Source organism: Cupressus sempervirens, chromosome 9 (assembly GCF_028749045.1).
Source record: "Cupressus sempervirens isolate cs-2001-9-10 chromosome 9, ASM2874904v1, whole genome shotgun sequence".
Lineage (NCBI taxonomy): Eukaryota > Viridiplantae > Streptophyta > Pinopsida > Cupressales > Cupressaceae > Cupressus > Cupressus sempervirens.
The window spans coordinates 418736417-418753991 of NC_143126.1; the positions used below are offsets into that span (position 1 = coordinate 418736417).

Genomic DNA, 17575 nt, shown 5'->3' on the forward strand with positions numbered 1-17575 from the left:
TCTGTAGCTTGCAATTCAACCAATCTCCCTTGGGTAAAAATTAATCTATTATAATGAATAGAACTTGAACTTCCGTCCATGTTCAAAGAATGTCTTGTAGATTTTAAATCTAATTGCAACTTATCAATCTACTCCTAAATATATCTTGAGTGAATCTTCGTACATCATATAATGTTTTATACAAAGTTTGAATATTCAATACAACTCCTACATTTTTTACATGGTTTGAAAGTTCAACTTGATAGATAGCGATTTCAATTGACACTTTCTCGAAAACTTTCTTCTCAAACATTTTGTCGAACCTTTGTAGTAACTTTTCATTTGCATCATTGTTGTCATTATTTACCTTTTATACAATATGAACTAATTGGTCCATTATCAAGGCCTTCACATCAACATCTTCGATATCATAAGCATCAACAAAGATATCTTTTATCTCTTGTAGTACCTATTTTTGATGGTGCTCCCTTCTCAATTCTTCTTGCTTGGTCTTCTTGGCCAATAGGTCTTGCAAAATTTACATTTTCTCATAAGTTAAGTGATTAGTGTCAAATTTGGAGATCACTGTAACTTCATCAAGTGTCAGCAGCTTGCCAAGTGGCTTTGCCTTCTTCAACATCTTCTTCCTTTTAGACTTAGACGTGTTGCTGCTCAACAATGCTAATTGTAGTGAGTGTGATGAGACATCCACACTCAATCTCTTCAACTCTTGTGCACCACTAGCATCAATACTAACTAAAGTTGACTCCTAAGTTGTGATCACATGTTGTTCAAGTGTAACATCTTTATGAGCTTCATAATGTGTAGGAGGTTCTACACTCGGTCCAATCTCTTCCTCTACTTTCTTTGACTCCAAACCTTGTTCCTCAGTCCTTGTAGCACTAGATGGCTTTGTCTCCTTTGTTCCCTCGGAAAGAGGTCCTAAGATTTTTGATCTTCCTTCACCTGTAGTAGATTTCTCTACTTGAGCATTCAACACATCAGTATGACCTTCTGTGGTCTGATCTTTCATGGAAGACTCACCATGTCTTTGTCCTCAATTGTCGACACACTCTGTTTATCGACATCTATAAAAAGAGTCTTTTGTTGTAATTGTGGATTGTAACCAATATTAGTTATAAGTGTTTCTATTATTGACACAGTTACCTGTTGATCTGTATCTGACTTACCAATCTGTAGATATTCTATAATTTGCACAATAACTGGATTGGTGGTGTCCATCAAACTGTCTTTAATAGATTTAGGAGCTTTCTCCACTTTTTCTCACTCAATAGACACTATTAGCGATTTCATCCTTAACGATGACTATCTATGTCTGTTGTTTCTTTTCTTGAGCCAGTTTCTCTACTATTTCCACTAGTTGTTTTGCATCATTGTACAAGTCTTTAGTGTTATTCAACTCAACTTTGTCATCTTCTTTTTCTTTCTCTTCCACTAGTGTTGGCATCAACCCAAATGCTTTCTTCCATACAATTTTTCTCTCCTAACGATGTCTTCAATTCTATTTCTGAAAAATTTATAAGCCCTTGTCTTAGGCACAAATTTCTCTGCAAAATCTTCCAAGGCTATAGACATATGAGTTTTGCCTAAATCAAGCATAGTTTGGGCTAGTGTTGTTTCCCTTATTATTCTTTTAGTAGATAATGCCCATGTCCACTTTGAAACAATTTTGTTGTATAATTCCTCAAGCAATTCCTTTCCCAATTGTATTGGTGTGTATTTAAAATTCACCATAATGTCCAAAATTGCATGTTCTACTTTCTCTTTATCACTTCTATCTAAAGTGTCATACTTTACACTTTTAAAACATGTTAACCATGTTGACTTCTAATATTTTCATATCTTTTCTATATCTTGGGGAGCTTGCCTTGGCACTATTTGAAACTTTCTAAGATCATTCAATTCAATCCTCTCAAATTCATCATCCTCATCATCATCAGGTTTAACAACAAGTTTTCCCCTTGGCCTCTTCTTCTACTAACCTTGCTTACTCTCCTTGGCCTCTGATGTCCTCTTCTTTGGAGTCTTGTCCTTTGTTGGCTTGATTACCTTTCGTTGACATTATAGTCAATTTTTCTATCAGTGACTCAACACTTAGTCAATTGCTTACATTGCTACTGACCTCTACAATTGCTACCGAAGCATATCCGTCAGTTTGCAGTGTTAACCAAATGATTCAGTTGTTCTCGAGCTAAGTAGTCAAAATACAATGTCTATCGAGCACCTAAGTCAGTTTGCAGTGTTTGTTAAGCTATACAGTGTTTACCGAACTTTAGAGACAAAGTTTAGTGCAAATTGAGTGTAGTAGAGGCTACCAAACTAGTCAATTGAAGTGAAGAAGATCGTAGTGTTAACCGAGCTCTGTAGTGTTAACCAAGTCCAACAATGTCTACCAAGCTTTGTAGTGTCAACCAAGTCCAAAAGTGTTTACCGAGCTCACAGGGTTAATGAAATGGATCTAATGTTGATCAAGTCATGCAGTGACAACCAAGTGATCCAGTTGCTACCGAGTTTCTCAGAGTTCACTGAGTCACACAGTGCTGACCGAGTTCAAGCTACTTGGAAGTGATTAGTATGGACCGAGCTTCAAGTTCAACCGAGTGCCAAAGATTGCCAAGTGTTGACAATGTTTGTCGTGTATCAGAACATCACTGAGTTTGTCTTCAGAACCCGAGTTACAGTAGTTGGGTTGACTTTGTGAATTATGATGAAATTGGTATTGTAGCTAACTCCAGTAAGTTATGATTTGGATTGGTATTTATGTCATGCAATATATCATATTCAAAGAAGAATGTGAAGAAAAGATGATAAGTAAAAGTGCGACAAGCAGTATAAGGGATAACAGAGATTTATCTATCACAACCAAGTGATTATTATAACACAAGGAATCTCAACCAGCAAATCAAAGTTGCACTAGTTAATCCTAAAAAGTGCATCAATCAAATCCTTTAATAGGGTAGACTTAACAGTCTTTGTTAAATCTCTTTATGTTTGTAAATCCTTTAACAAGGTGGGCCTCACAATCCTTATTGCTCCTAACAGGGCAGATCGGCAAAAGTGGTCAATAGTAAGGCTTAACAAGTTAACTTTATACCGTAGTACTAAATCTTGTGCGTATCATCCCCACCCCACTTTTACTTTCTATTTGGAAGCTTTCTGGCTCACCTTTTCTTGAGTCAAAATGTTATGAATGTTTATTTTCTTTCATCATTTCATGCATACAATTAGATCAGAATATTATATAAAGGATCAATTGGTGAAGTAGAATAAAGTTTTATTGGTTCCTGATTCACCCCTCCCCTCTCAATAACCTTGCCTACTTTATATTTCCAAGACCTTCACTATCCCTTTCTTTCACTTAGCAATTGTAGGGCTTGCTTCCTTATCTAGTTACTCTCCTCTGTGGTGTAGATGTGGGTGTTGTAACCACTTTATTTAGGCTTCTTTTGACCTTAGGATCGTCAATTACAATCTTTTTACCCTTTTGTGCCTGAGGCTCGACAACCACAAGTTCTTCACCATTAGAATCATCTCCTTCATCATCATCACAAGTGTCATGATCTTCCACTTTACCTTCAATGATTTGCACTAGGGATTCTCCAAGTTTACCCTCTAGGTCTCAAAGAATTTTCTTTCTTTTCTTATCCATCTTTGGAACCTTTGTTTGCATCATCATTTTGATCTTGGCAGATTCATATGTGTTGAATGACTCAACATTCTTGTCAATTGCTTCTGCCAATAATGTTCTAATATCAGCAAACACTTCATCAACATAAACCCCATATTGCATTGGCCTTAGCCATGCCACTCTTGGTATAATTTCTTGAGCATAGGTATAGTCAATATCAACCATACAACATATGTGATCATACTATTGTTCAACCACTGACTTAGGTATTCTCAACATGTTCTTCATTTTCCCTTTGAACTCTTCAAAATACCCATCCAAAATTGTTTCAAAATTTTCACCTTATTGGTCAATATATTCATTGATCTGCTCGGTCACGAGTCTATCATTATCTCATACTACATCCCCAATGGTGGGAAAGGAGTTTTGAACATTAAAGAATATACATAGAATAAGTGAGCCAAACTTACATGATGTATTCTTGGCTTTCCTGATGGCTCCAAAAAAATTTGCAAGCCAAATCAATTGTAGCTCAGCTAAGTCATAGTTATGGTCCTTCTTGATTGTTTTGTTTCCCAAGTCTACAGCTACAAAAAGCACACTATTCAATTGGCTTGACTAATAGAACTTATGTGTAATCACTTAAATTGCAAACTCACTGACCAGATCTTCAATTACATCAATAGGCATTCCTTGGCCATTCCACTTTGTCTTTGTGACGTCTTCAATTATGTTACTTGCCTGGCAAGGAACAATCTTTACTCGGTCAAGAGTAGGGTAACCAATTACTTGATGAATGATCAATTTTTTAATTTTAACCAGCATGTTCTCAAGCCATAACTTCATATTGTGCAACTTGTTCAAAACAATTTTGATTTATTCCACCTTGAATACCTTGGCAAAAGCTAGGGCACAAGTTAACCCTTTCTCAGCAATGACTCTATTTTCCTCCATCAACACTTCATTCTCACATAGCTTATCCTATGTGTTCCTCACTTTGAAATCACCAATTTCTCCAATTTTTCTCATGTAATAAGACCTTACATCATGCACCATAATAACATAGGGTGGAATCACAACACTCCAGAAGAGTATCCAATCATCGCAATTTATGGATAAGCTTTGAATTTTTGAGGGCATGCATCATTACACACAATCTTAGCATTGTCGTCCTTTAATGCCTCCTTCCCACTTCTAGACACAAATGATGTCATTGCAAACTAGGGTTTTGAACTTCAAATAATTTCTCAAATTGATCAACTTGGTTCACAGAGACTTCGCACAGTTACACAATTTCGCCAATGACACACACTAAAATCTTTTGCAATTTGCACAAACCGCTCTACAATTGCCTTAATATCGCTCTAAGGATTCTAAATCGCTGGTTGAATCTAAAAATGAACTCAAAATCGACTAAATACCTTCAAATGATCAAAATACCCTTTCATTTAATGCTTCATACTTTTAGTAGGTAAACACAAAGTGCATAACAGTTGTCTCAACTTGCATAAAACAACTCGGCCTTCATACTTCCATTCACTAGCTTGGTCATCACACCAACTCAGTTGCAACTGCATTCCTATTCTCAATCACAACTCGGTCAAACATATCACCTTGGCCGATACAAGAGCTCGGTCCATACTGTGACTCCATCACTATAGACATCAATACTAATGCTTGGCATCAATTTTGTACATGCATTCTCTACTCAATTCTCACTTTAGATCTGTTCCAATGCATCTCATCTTATGCATATATGAGCTTTACTACATCACATGTTAGGAACTAATGTATGATATATCATTGGAAATACAGTTCCTCACATACCTTCTTTGCTTAGTTTGTGGTAGTGTGATCACTTGATCCATTGGATTGGATGATCTCGACATCGATAGCTCCATTGTTGTTGCCTTCATCCTTCTTTTTCCATGTTTGATTCATCTAATTTCTTGTCTCTTCTACATCAACATCACCTTTACCTTTGTTATGTTCATTGCTTGGTGCTGGTGCTCAGGTTTTGCAATTTTTGCTCAAATGTCTAATCTTATGACAACTATAACAAAATATATTGTCATTCATCCAACTCTTGGATTTACCTCTAAAACATGTCCTAATACAATTTTCTACAATATGACCATATTCACCACATAAATGACAATTGTACCATGAGTTGTAATCCCAATTATATGAGTTACCTTGCTTAGGTGCATTTCCTTGCTTCTTGGTTGTCCAGACACGTTTTGCCTTTGCTCTACATTCTTGTGCTCTATGTCCATACTTCTGACAATTATAGCAACATCCTTCAAATCTAGGTGCAACTGGTGTACTATTGACTTTGGATCTACATGCATGTGCTTAATGTCCTTTCTTCTTACAACTAAAACAATATTCATTGAATTTGGGCTCAGGGTTTTGCTTACCAATATTTTCTTCTGTAAACATTTGTTTTGTGTCTTGGTTTCTCACAATGATAACATGTGGGTTTACTATTCTTTGGCTTTGCATTCCTCTGTTCTCCACTCTTTGATGGTTCTCCTTCCTCGGTAGATGATAGGTGCTCGACATAGCCTAGTCCAAATGTGTCATGGGGTCTTCTCCATGATCTCATAAGCTCTTCATAGTATCTAACAACTTCTTTGGTTTTATTCAACCTTTCAATGAATTCCTCTTTAGATCTCAACTCATTCCTTAGACGCTCATTCAAATATTTCAGATTTGCAAATTCAACATCTTTCCTATTAAGTTCTTGATTTGCACTTAACAATTGATTGAGCATGTCAAATTGCTTGTGTGTGAGTTTTTGCACATTAGATGTCCTTTCATCAAGTCTTATGTCCATTTGCCTTTTGTCTTCATTAGCCATTGTCTTATCTTCCTCAACTTTCTTTTATGTTTAGTTACTTCACACAATCTTATTGATTCATGCTCTCTCTTTAGTCCTCTTATTTCTCCATTCAATGTATTGTTCCTCTCTAAGAGATCTACAATTACTGCATCACTTTCATTAAAATTTGTATCATCAAGTAGTCCTTCAATGTCTTCTTCTTGATATTGTGTACCATTTTGCAAGAATGCCTTCTCCTTCCTTTTTAAGGATTTATTAAATTCCTCTCTTGTTGCTTTGAGCTATTGCAGTGCAAGTTGTATATCAAGCTTATGATTTTCAATGATCTTTCTCAACTTAATAAGCCTCCATCTCCAAGATCTTAACTCTCAAGTTATTAGACTTCTTCTAAGAGAATGGAGCTTTGATACCAATTGTTGGAAGACTATTGGAAAAGTTAGATACTGAGGAGGGGTGAATCAGGATTTATAAAACATTTAACCTTTGAAACAAATATCAAATCTGATATCTTTCACCTTATACCTGTATCTCAACGATATCATAAATCACATAAACATTTACTAAAATGATGTATCGGATCTAACGACTAATCACATCCATAAACATGAAAGTAAATGATCAACACATAACACAAAGATTTTGGTTACACAAAAACCCTCCAAGGTGAATGCAAAACTGGCATGGGGATGACACCAACAAATCTTCACTACTGTAGCAATAAAGTTTTCCTTTTAGGGCTACAAGTTTGATTATTTCTGATGATCTACCCTATGAGGGGTCTGCCCTTTTAAGAGTTTACAAGACTTATTCAATCTACCTTGATTAAAGGATTTAAACTTACAACTAAGTAAACACTATGTTAGGAGATTTGCAAAGGTTTGTTAGGACCACTCTATTAAGAGACTTGCTAGAATGTATCGATGCCTAATCCTTTAGTTTGCACTTAATATGTTGATTACAAATCTCCTCTTTCCAATCTTTGATATGATCTCTAAAATAACATTTCAATATTATGCCTGTCATTACTCTGTTTGGTTGCTTTGTCTGATCCTCCTTCAAACTTCACTTCAAGCATCCAAACTTCACTTCTCACACATATACATCTACACACACCAAAATAGGGTTTGTATCCTCCTTTTATAACCAACTGGAGAAGGTTCTAGATCAAAATGAACAATCTAGATCTCTTTCTTTTGCTTCTTATATTTTCCATTTTTCTAATTGGTTAATCATGACCTTGCATAAGGATTAATGCTCCATAGAAAAACATGTAATCAACTTCTTAAATTACTCCTCAATCATTAAATCATTCATTAAGTCAGGCAAAAAATGGTTTACCTCAATATTTGTGACATTCCAAACAAATATACCAAAACTAGATTGCTCAGCACATGAAAACTATGATGTCGATCATAACTAATCTTCATGATGTCCCTTGGGTTCTATATGCTCGACACATATTGTATGGTTCAGCAACAACTTCAGATAGCTAAGCTTATCTAATGTTTTGATCAATTCAACATGTATAGGAGTACTCGACGACCATAGACTTGCTCAACAACAATAGTTGTTTGGCTTCAATTGAGATATGAAGAAGTCTAATATGCATAGCTCATCCTTAGTAAGATGGCTCGGTCACAATGATAAATGACCAACTCTTGCATATGAATGACTAAGTGTTTGACACCAATAGACACCATATCTTAAGGATCAACAATAGGAACACTTCCATTGGTGTTTTAAAATAAATATATAAGTGCTTAGGAATGTGCTAGAAGTTGATTTGGTCGTCTCCTTAGTTTTGTGTCCTTGAAAGTTTAGATTGGTGTTAAGATAGCTAGAGCCAATCCAAAGCTCATCTGTGACACCGAGGACCTAGTGAAATGTCTAATTTTCTAAGTTCAACTTATGAAACTTCAAGAAGGGTCTTGGGTGAGACTAAGTTCCATGAGTGCCTTGTCTAAAGTGTTAGAAGACATTTCTCCTTGCTTGATTTAGTTCATTGTTTTAGACTTTTTCTTGTGTAATATTGTTTAGCAATTGTTTGACCTAGTCTTAAGGTTTGAGCTTTAAAACTTCACATATTGCATTGGAATGACTTTAAAGTTTTAAAAAATTGCATGTTATTTTATGTTTATTAGCCCCGATCCTCAAAGGTTCTTTGGCAACGAATTTCAAAAATTGCTCCTTGATATTAGATTCATTTCATGCACTCGTCGCAATTATCTTTTGGACATGTTTTACCTACTCAGTTCATAATGCATTTATAAAAGTGTTACTTTACACTATTTTCATGCTTTACTTGCTTAGCGTACATTTACATTTCATATTAATATTTCCCCCTCTCCTTCAATTCCTTATATCTAATGGATGCAACTAATTTTGGGGAGGTCATTTTATATTCAGTACACTCGTGCAAGTTTGTAGACACTTACAAGTAGAGTTTTAATTTGTCACTTTCATGACAACATAAAATGGGATAATGTGTATTGTAGACTCATTATTCAAATTAGAAGGGTAGGCATCCTACGACCTAACCAAGCATAAAACTAACAAAACTAAAAATATGCACTATAAAATTTATCCTTCGAATTTTGTATTTAAGGTAAATATCTGCTATAAGTACATTGTTTCTCTACATAGGTCACTAAAGCATCAACAATCAAGGCTAAAACAAGATTTTCAAATTTTAGCAGACATTAAAATTCATTTTTTCCATTCCCAATCTAGTGTGGGCAAAGGATCAAGATCTAGGGTTTTGAAGTCAGATCATGCACAAGCTCTTAGTAATGTCTCCTTGTAATGCCCAATCATGGAGATGTTTTGAGCCAAGGGGTGGGCCATAATTCAAAATCTAATGTATCCAATGTAAAGGTTTCTTGGATCTAAAATCTCCCTATGGCAAGAGGTGTGCCTACTAGATAAATGTATTGAAAGACAATACAATTTCAACAAGCATTGACTCTCGCACATAATACTCTACATCTAATTTGTTAGCATTGCCAAGAAACTATGATAATCTACTTCTTGAGGCCCCAAACGTGATGGTTGATAGATCAAGCATCAAAGGCAAAGTATCAAATTGAGACCAAAGTAAGATTTGCACTATGGTTAAAGGTTTTTTTCTTATTTCCTTTTCAAACCATGTGTACTGTATTATAACCCACTTAGATGACACATGGTTCATGTGTGCATCTAGATTACTCTTGAGAAAATGGAGCTTGGATTTTACCCCTAATATGAAAGATATTAATGTGCGTCCTCCTTGGGATAGGTTGTAAAGCATACCTCTAGAATACTAGGAGGATGAAATTTTGAAGGGTTGGTAGCTCTTTTGGTAAACTTGTTTCAATTAATATCACTATCAAATCAAGGAAATACTTGTATATGCTCATTTTTTTGTGTGCACCATCATGGTCTTGGAGCTTTTCTCTTATAACTATCTTTTGTGTTTGGTTGTTGGACTCAACTACTCAAATTTGAAAATTCCTCTTTTGTTTGCTTGTGGTACATGTTGCCCAAAGAAGAAGGATTTATTATAGCCTAGTAGAAAAGGGAGTAAATCAATGAATGGGGTCTAAGGAGGCATCTATTCTAATTGAGAGGAATTTGGCTAGGTTACCAAATACCCTAGTGGAAGCACAAGGTGAAAACAAAGTGTTGGAAGGTTTTTGACATAAAAAACTGTAACTAAATGAATTGTTAGCCCAAGTAAGAAAGTAGTGTTTGTAAAGAAGGATATCTAGTTAAAAGAAAAAATGTAGTTTAGAAGGAGGAAGATCAACCTGGTTTTGAAGGGTCTTGATGGCATGCCGCCTTCTAATAAGATGATTTTGAAGGTGGCTGATGGAGAGATGGAAGTGTTTTAGCCTTCTTTTTTGTTGAGTCTTCAATCAAGGAAAAATTAAAAATGAAGGATTTGTTTATGAGAAATCTCCCAAGCATTAGAAATTTTAGAGCTATGAAAATTTTGGCCTAGGTTTGACAATTTAGAAAGGAAAAATGATCCAACAAGGGAGTTTAATTTAACAATTTAAATGGAAAGGACCATTGCCAATTTTTATAGCTTTGTAAAGCTCCACAACTTTAAGCTCCTTGACTAGCCTTCTCTATTCTTAAAAACCTTTTTTTTTATTGTTTTGTGGAGATGGCTATTGTTTCTCAGTCTTAATATTGTTTTACAAAAACCCACCTTTACCTTTAAACAGAAAAAAATAAATTTATTTTATTTTAAGAAAAAATTATTTCCCTTTACCATTACTCGCTGCAGTGTTCCCATTTAAAAATTGGAGTTCATGAAGAAAATAGTTTTGGATTCCACAGCTAATTATTTAAGCAATACAATAATGTAATCAAATAAATTTTAAAAAAGATAAAGAAAAGCACCCTTGACATTTGATGAAATTAATGAAAAATATGGGCATACATAGTTAAAAGTGAATTAAAGCTATTTTACGCATTTATCAACATTGATGGATAAATATTTACTATAGTTTACAAATGCATGCACACAGGTAAAATACTTCAACGAAATATTAAATGGAATATTAGCTAAATAAATTTAACTTACAAAAATTAGAAATGGGAGAAATAAGTAAATAGTCCAGCATTAAAGAACAATTAAGTCCTTTATATATATGCATATAAGAACACCAATATGAGCCCTGTTCTTTTGCCACAATGACAGAAGAAACTACTTGCAATATGTAGAAGTGGGATCACCTTGTTGAAAATTTGGATATGCATTTATCCAGTTACGGAACTCATTTGCCCACTTAAGAAGTTCTTCATTTGATAATTTCCTCACCCAGTCAGGTTTTAGTTCAGGCAAGAGAGCGAGGTGACATGCATACCCATGCATCTTTTTCAGGCGTGGTACTCTTAATTCTTCGAATCTTCAAGCCAGTACAATACAACATTAGTATACTAAACTTATGAGCAAACAACAGAATGCTAATTGCTTCCAATACCATGGAAAATGATATGTTGTTTTCCATACCCATGCATTAGTTTTTAAGCGTGGAACTCTTACTTCTTTAAAGCTTCCATACTAATGCAATGAACATTAATTTAATAAAACTATAAGATCATCAACAGAATAATTACTAACTAGCTGCTTCCAACTCCCTTGCAATGCATCAAGATGTTTCAACATGAAAATGGATTCTTTAATTTATCTAATATTTTGAAAGTAAAAATTAACGTGAACATTAACTATGAATCCTTCTTAATTTCTATTAAATTTTACTTGATTTGAATTGAAACAAGTTCAATATCTTCAGTAAGTTTCATTTTCACATATTTTTTGGTACCTAAATTTTCTACACTTAACATTCTAGAAAAATTCAAATCTACTTCAGCGTCACCTGGAAACACATTTCCAACCTAAATGCCCAAGTACTGGAAAAGGAAACTGTTTCAAGGACTAGGGGATGGCCTGGAAAGTTGATGGAAACATTCCCAAGCTGTCCCCGGTCATGCGAAAAAAACAGAAACCATTGACCCTCCCTTGGATGGCTAGGAACAGCCAAAACGGCCCCTCACCGTCTCAGGGATGGTCAGTCGTTTCCAGCGGTAGTAGGCAAAAAAAAGATAAATTTATTAAATAATTGCAAAAGAATTTAATCATGTGTGGACCTCAATGCAACCCTAAAATATTTAAATATTATTAAAAAATGTGTTCATGTTGCTAGTTGCCTGAACTAAACTAAGCCTAGGCATTCTATTATAATTTATTTCATTGTCTAGTGAAGATTTATTTCTTCTTTGTTGACCTAGTTTGCTGTCGCACAAGTGGCATTGTTGGGTTTGCTTTTTGCAGAGTTGCATATATACCAGGCCGAGTATATATATATATATATATATATATATATATATATATATATATATATATATATATATATATATATATATATATATATATATATATATATATATATATTTGCAGGGTTTGCAGAGCTTCATTGTTTAGCCCAAGTGATCAATATTTATTATTGATCGATCTAAGACATGAAAATAAGTATAAGAATTATAAATGAAGCTTTGCTACAAGATGTAAAGTTTCCACTAATAAACATTAAAAACATGGAAATGATTGCATTGAAATTTGAACATTAAAATGGTGGGCACTGTTTTCGAAGTTTGGTATGCAACCCAGAATAAATATAATGATTGCAAATGAAACTTTGGCATTCTAAGAGGAGTTTAAACTAACAAACACTAAAATCATTCAAAGATTCCATTAACAATATGAATGGTGGGTGGGGGTTTGGACTTAATGGGCAGAGCCTCTTGTGAGGGTTTTGGGGTAGAGTCCTGGGGGGGTTTTGAGGACAAAGCCCTTGGGTAGTGTTGAAGAGTGGAGGTCCTGCCAGAAAACACACATAAGGCCTCCAAAACCTTAGAGCCTTTCATGCCAAAGCCATTATCAAAAAAAACAATTACCTTTTTTGTTCAAGAGTTGGGAGTTTCTAATAGGGGACTCTTTGGAGTCCTCAAGACATCTTGCTGTTCAGTAGCATCCCAATGGCAATGGCAGTGTGGTAGGACATTTCTCCCAAGTTTGCCTATCTTGGAAATGCAGGGATTATGGGGTGTGAGGGATGCCTCCCCGTGGAGCAATGGAACTCATTAGTAAATTAGACTTTCTTTGTATTGCTAGGGCTATTCTTATGCAGCAACAAGTAGAGAAACTCCCTAGGTGAGGGTGCAGACAAATATTCAAACAAAAATGTCACTCTTGCAAATCACATAGAACTACAAACCTTAAACTACAATCATCTATCTCCCTATGAAGAAAGACAAACCAACCTATAGGATTTTGGTTAAATGCTCTATATTTCCATCTATCAATGCAGCCTATCTCAATACTTCTTACCCTAGGAGTCTTACATTATTGCAGATATCTTCATCTTTTATGACAAACATTCTTCAAGCCTACTATTCCACCTACAATTGTGGAAACTCTGAAACACCTATTCCACAACTAAATAAAAGATAACTTCTATTCTGAAGGCATTGATGCAACTATTTTGACTGTTATGCATCATACGAAACAGATACCTCACTGAAACTTAGACTTGGAGATTGCTCACCAAGCTAATTTTTGATGTGTGTTCCACAAACAAACACAGCAGAAAAGTTTGACATATAAACGTTTGTATTGTATTAGATTTTATTTTAATCGTGTTTCCATGTTATTTTTTATCCTTTCAGCTGAATCAACTAGTAGTTGAACAACTTTCCTCAGTACTCTTCTTTTGACCCTTAAAAGTTCTCATTATTTTTCAGTTCTCATCCATAGATACTAGAAACCATTAGACCTTGATATGAACAGTAGCCTGCAAAACATTTTAATACAGAATTTCCATTTAATAGAATCATCAATCTTCTAAAACACTCTCTGGTTCCCGTCTATAAACTTAGCTACATTGACATTTTATTACAAAATATCCTAGCAATATGATGCCATTTTAGTTTGAGACCGCTCCAATGATATTTCTTTATTTGGTATTCTTGTGTCAGCACATAAGATTGTTGCAGCACCAAGGAAACACTTTTGTTTAATTTACATTTTCAATCATAGCCTTCAATTTCAATTAAACATGAAGGAGTTCCATTTGAGTTTAAATTCAAAGTAGATCTATGTTATCTTGAGTTCCCGGGACAGGGGGGCAGGAAAATGAGTTTCTGGGGCCTCTATTTTTTACCAGAGAAGGGGACAGCTATATATGTGTGTTGGCCTGTGGAAATTTGAGATTTCAGATATATTCATGAATTATATTACATTGTAAATTCATCCCCCTGCTGCCATGCCCCCACAATCCTCCCACCACCCCCAATCTTAGGCTGGGGTCCCATGGAGGGGGCCTTCCTTCAAAATAGAGCGGGTGGACACTGAGAGTTTTTAGGAATGTTTAAAGGTGAGTGGTCCCATGTATTGTGGTTTAAAAATTTCAGCTATTAAATTTGTGGAAGTTGAGAAGATTTTAAAAATTAAAAATATTTTAAAAAGTAAAAACTTTGTTTTTAGTGGGAAAAAATGAGCACAACTTGCCATGTGGCATAACTTTTCCCTAAGTTGGTGGGGCTATTTCCAGCCCCACCTCTTTTTCACCTGCTCAATTTAAGAGGGCTAAAAAATAGGGGCTCCTATTTTGGAGGAAAAGATTCTAAATAATCCTGTAGCCCCCCCAAAAAATTTCTCATGGGACCTCTATTCCCTAAAAAATAGAGCCCAAGCCCCCCTCATGGGACCCCTGCCTTAGATCCTTGGTCCCCCATCCCGAAAGTCCTTGGAACACTGCTAATTATAGGAGGTATGTACAATTTATGTAAAAGATTTCTAATGCATATGATAATATTCAACCTGTTTTGTAAATAGATTTCTGGAGCCAACTGTGTAGTTTTACACAATTGGACTCAGAAACCCTTATAACAAATTCACCCTTCAAACAAAACTTGTGCACTACAACTGTTTTGATGTCAGAGTAATAATAAAGAGGAAAAGAGGTTGAAGGAACTGATTGTTATTGTTTTTAAAGCTGACAATACTGCTTCTTCAACAAAGTTTTTAGATAGATGGCTTGCTTAATAAATACAGAACTGTGAGCTATCTAACAAGTCTAATTAGCTACAGTTAGAAGACCTTTTGAGTACCCTTTTATTGATCTATTGAATCATGAAAGTCTCAGTCTAAGTCTAGGCTATGCTAATTTACAAACATTTAAGCTTTTACTTTACTTATGAGTGCATATGTTTTGCACTTGGCTTTTGCAAGCTTTTCAAACTATTTTTTTAATTTAACCTAGTCATGGGTATAGTTTGCAATAATTACATGAATTTATCAAAAATTAAGGCACGATGAGATTCAGAACATAGGAAAAGAACTTTTGAGATTGGTCAAAGATCTGCCTGAATTTTCTGCTAAGGGTTCTTATCCTAGCCAATGGAGTTTCTCCAACTGTTATTGCACTAGAAATCTTCTAGCTTCTTCAACATAACATTCAACCTGTTTCATCTCAATCTACTATTGCTAATAATACACAAAGAGTGCAGTTCACCAATATGACAGGAAGTAGGTGCAGTTCAAATATTTGATTTCTACTACAAGTGATATTATTCAACATGTTATATAAAGCCATCTGTAACCAAACATGTAGAGTTCTACACAATTGGCTCCAGAAAGCTTTTACAAATTAAGATTACCAACATCATCCATGCATTACAACCTGTTTTATTACATTTTACTAATAACAATCAGAAGATGAAGCTTAATGATTAGATAATTGTCATTCATGTTCAAATCTGACGATACAGCTTCTCCAGTCCACTTTTTAGATGAATAATTACTCAGTAGGAACAGAAACATGAGCTATCTAACAAGTCTGATTTGCAAAAATTTAAAATATGTTATATTGATCTTATTGAATCGTGGAAGTTTTGAGACCCTTAACTCCAGTCCAAGCTACTTAAGAATGTTAAAGGCTTTTAAATTTTGTTTATAGTATTCATGTTTTGGGTCCTGTTTTTTAAGTCGTGTGCATTATTTTTTAAAGTTAATGTAGTCATGGATTTAGTTTTCTAAAGATATCACAAGAATTTGTTAAAAATTAAGCAAATAGAGATAAAGAATATTGAAAGAAAACTTTTGGGAGTAACCGAGTTACTGGTGGAATTTGGGTTTGAACTGTGGCATCAGCAACAAGTTCCACCATAGGGACTAAAAATTAAAGAATTAACCGAAATTTCTAATGAATGCATAACAGTGACACCGGATATTTGGATTCAGTGGCATAAGGGTGATGGCTCTAGAGCTCTAGAATATCCAACATTATCCATTCAAACATTTCTTATGCTAAAGTTCTAGGATACCGGGTTTGGCCCCCTAGCCATTCAGACCAGCCCACGCTCAAACTATTTTGTGGTCCTGGTCCAATCCGCTTGTGGTTCTGGTTGGGTGCCTCCTAGTTCGAACTAAGCATACCACCATTCAGACCCAGGTGAACTTGGTTGGTCCCTGGTCAAACCAAGGTGGCCCCACAGTCAAACTCAATGCCCAGCTCATTTGTTTTTGAATTTAATTTATCTTTCATACCCACAACCCTAAAAATTGGATTCGAAAGGACTTATGTTGGCTTTTAACTTTCATTTGGTCAAATAGGTTATTTTCTTTCGAGGTGGAGAAAATAGATTGAGCAAGAGTTTGGTTGTGCAAGGAATTGGAAGATTGATTTGTAGATCTTTATCAAGTGTTTATGCCTAATCCTTCACCTTTGCAAGCTTCCAATGAATGGAAGAGGTAAGATTTATTTTATTTTGTTTTGTTTTTGTTTAAGTTTTAATTTTTTAAATTTATTTTTCATTGTCCATAAGATCTACCATTTTAAAAAAAAATTCATTCTCTTCTTTTTATATTGAATATGCATAAGATTTCTTGCAATAGGAACTACAAAGGCAGCTACCTCTTCCTCCATATGCAATATTGAAATATATAGATGCAAACTCTGATTCTCTTTTGTGGAAGCATATTGATATTGTAAGACCCCTTCTAGGAGGTCGTGCATTCCATTGGAAGTATTAGGGTTGTGATAAAGAAAGGAATAGTTCATATTATCGGATGGTGTTTACCGTACAGGTAAAGAAAATGAACGCATACAGACAATGACCATGAATAGCAGAATAATATTCGCAATAGTAAGTGAATGATTTACAATGATCCCAAACGGGATATAAATACTACCGCCGAACCTTCTCGAAGGAGTCCGTCGGCCACAATTATTCTATCCACTACAAACTATTTACCGACGACGTCGCTGCAGAATACAGAAACACCGCAGGACCGTCGGCTACAAAATACAGAAACATCACCGTACCGCCGGCTACAAAATACAAAATACCGCCGAACCGTCGGCTACAAAATACAAAATACCGTCGGACCGTCGGCTACAAAATACCGCCGAACATCACCCCGTCGGCTACAGAATACAAAACACTGCCCGACATCACCTCGTTAGCTACAGAAACACCGCCGGACCCATCTAGTCGGGTAACACCATCCCCCCCCAAAAAGAAAAGTCATCTCCGGACGACAATTACAAAAT

The 17575-nt window shown here is 35.2% G+C and overlaps 1 protein-coding gene across 3 annotated transcripts in view; it reads right to left on the reverse strand.

Moving 5' to 3' along the window:
• Positions 1–10903: 10903 nt before the first annotated feature.
• LOC149539082 (zeaxanthin epoxidase, chloroplastic-like) overlaps positions 10904–17575 on the reverse strand; it is a 240480-nt gene continuing 233808 nt past the window's right edge. For all 3 annotated transcript variants that reach the window (XM_089800438.1, XM_089800439.1, XM_089800440.1), the window contains one exon: positions 10904–11368. In XM_089800438.1, coding sequence (XP_089656564.1) covers positions 11167–11368 — 202 coding nt within the window. In that variant the 3' untranslated portion in view covers positions 10904–11166. The remainder of the gene's footprint in view (positions 11369–17575) is intronic.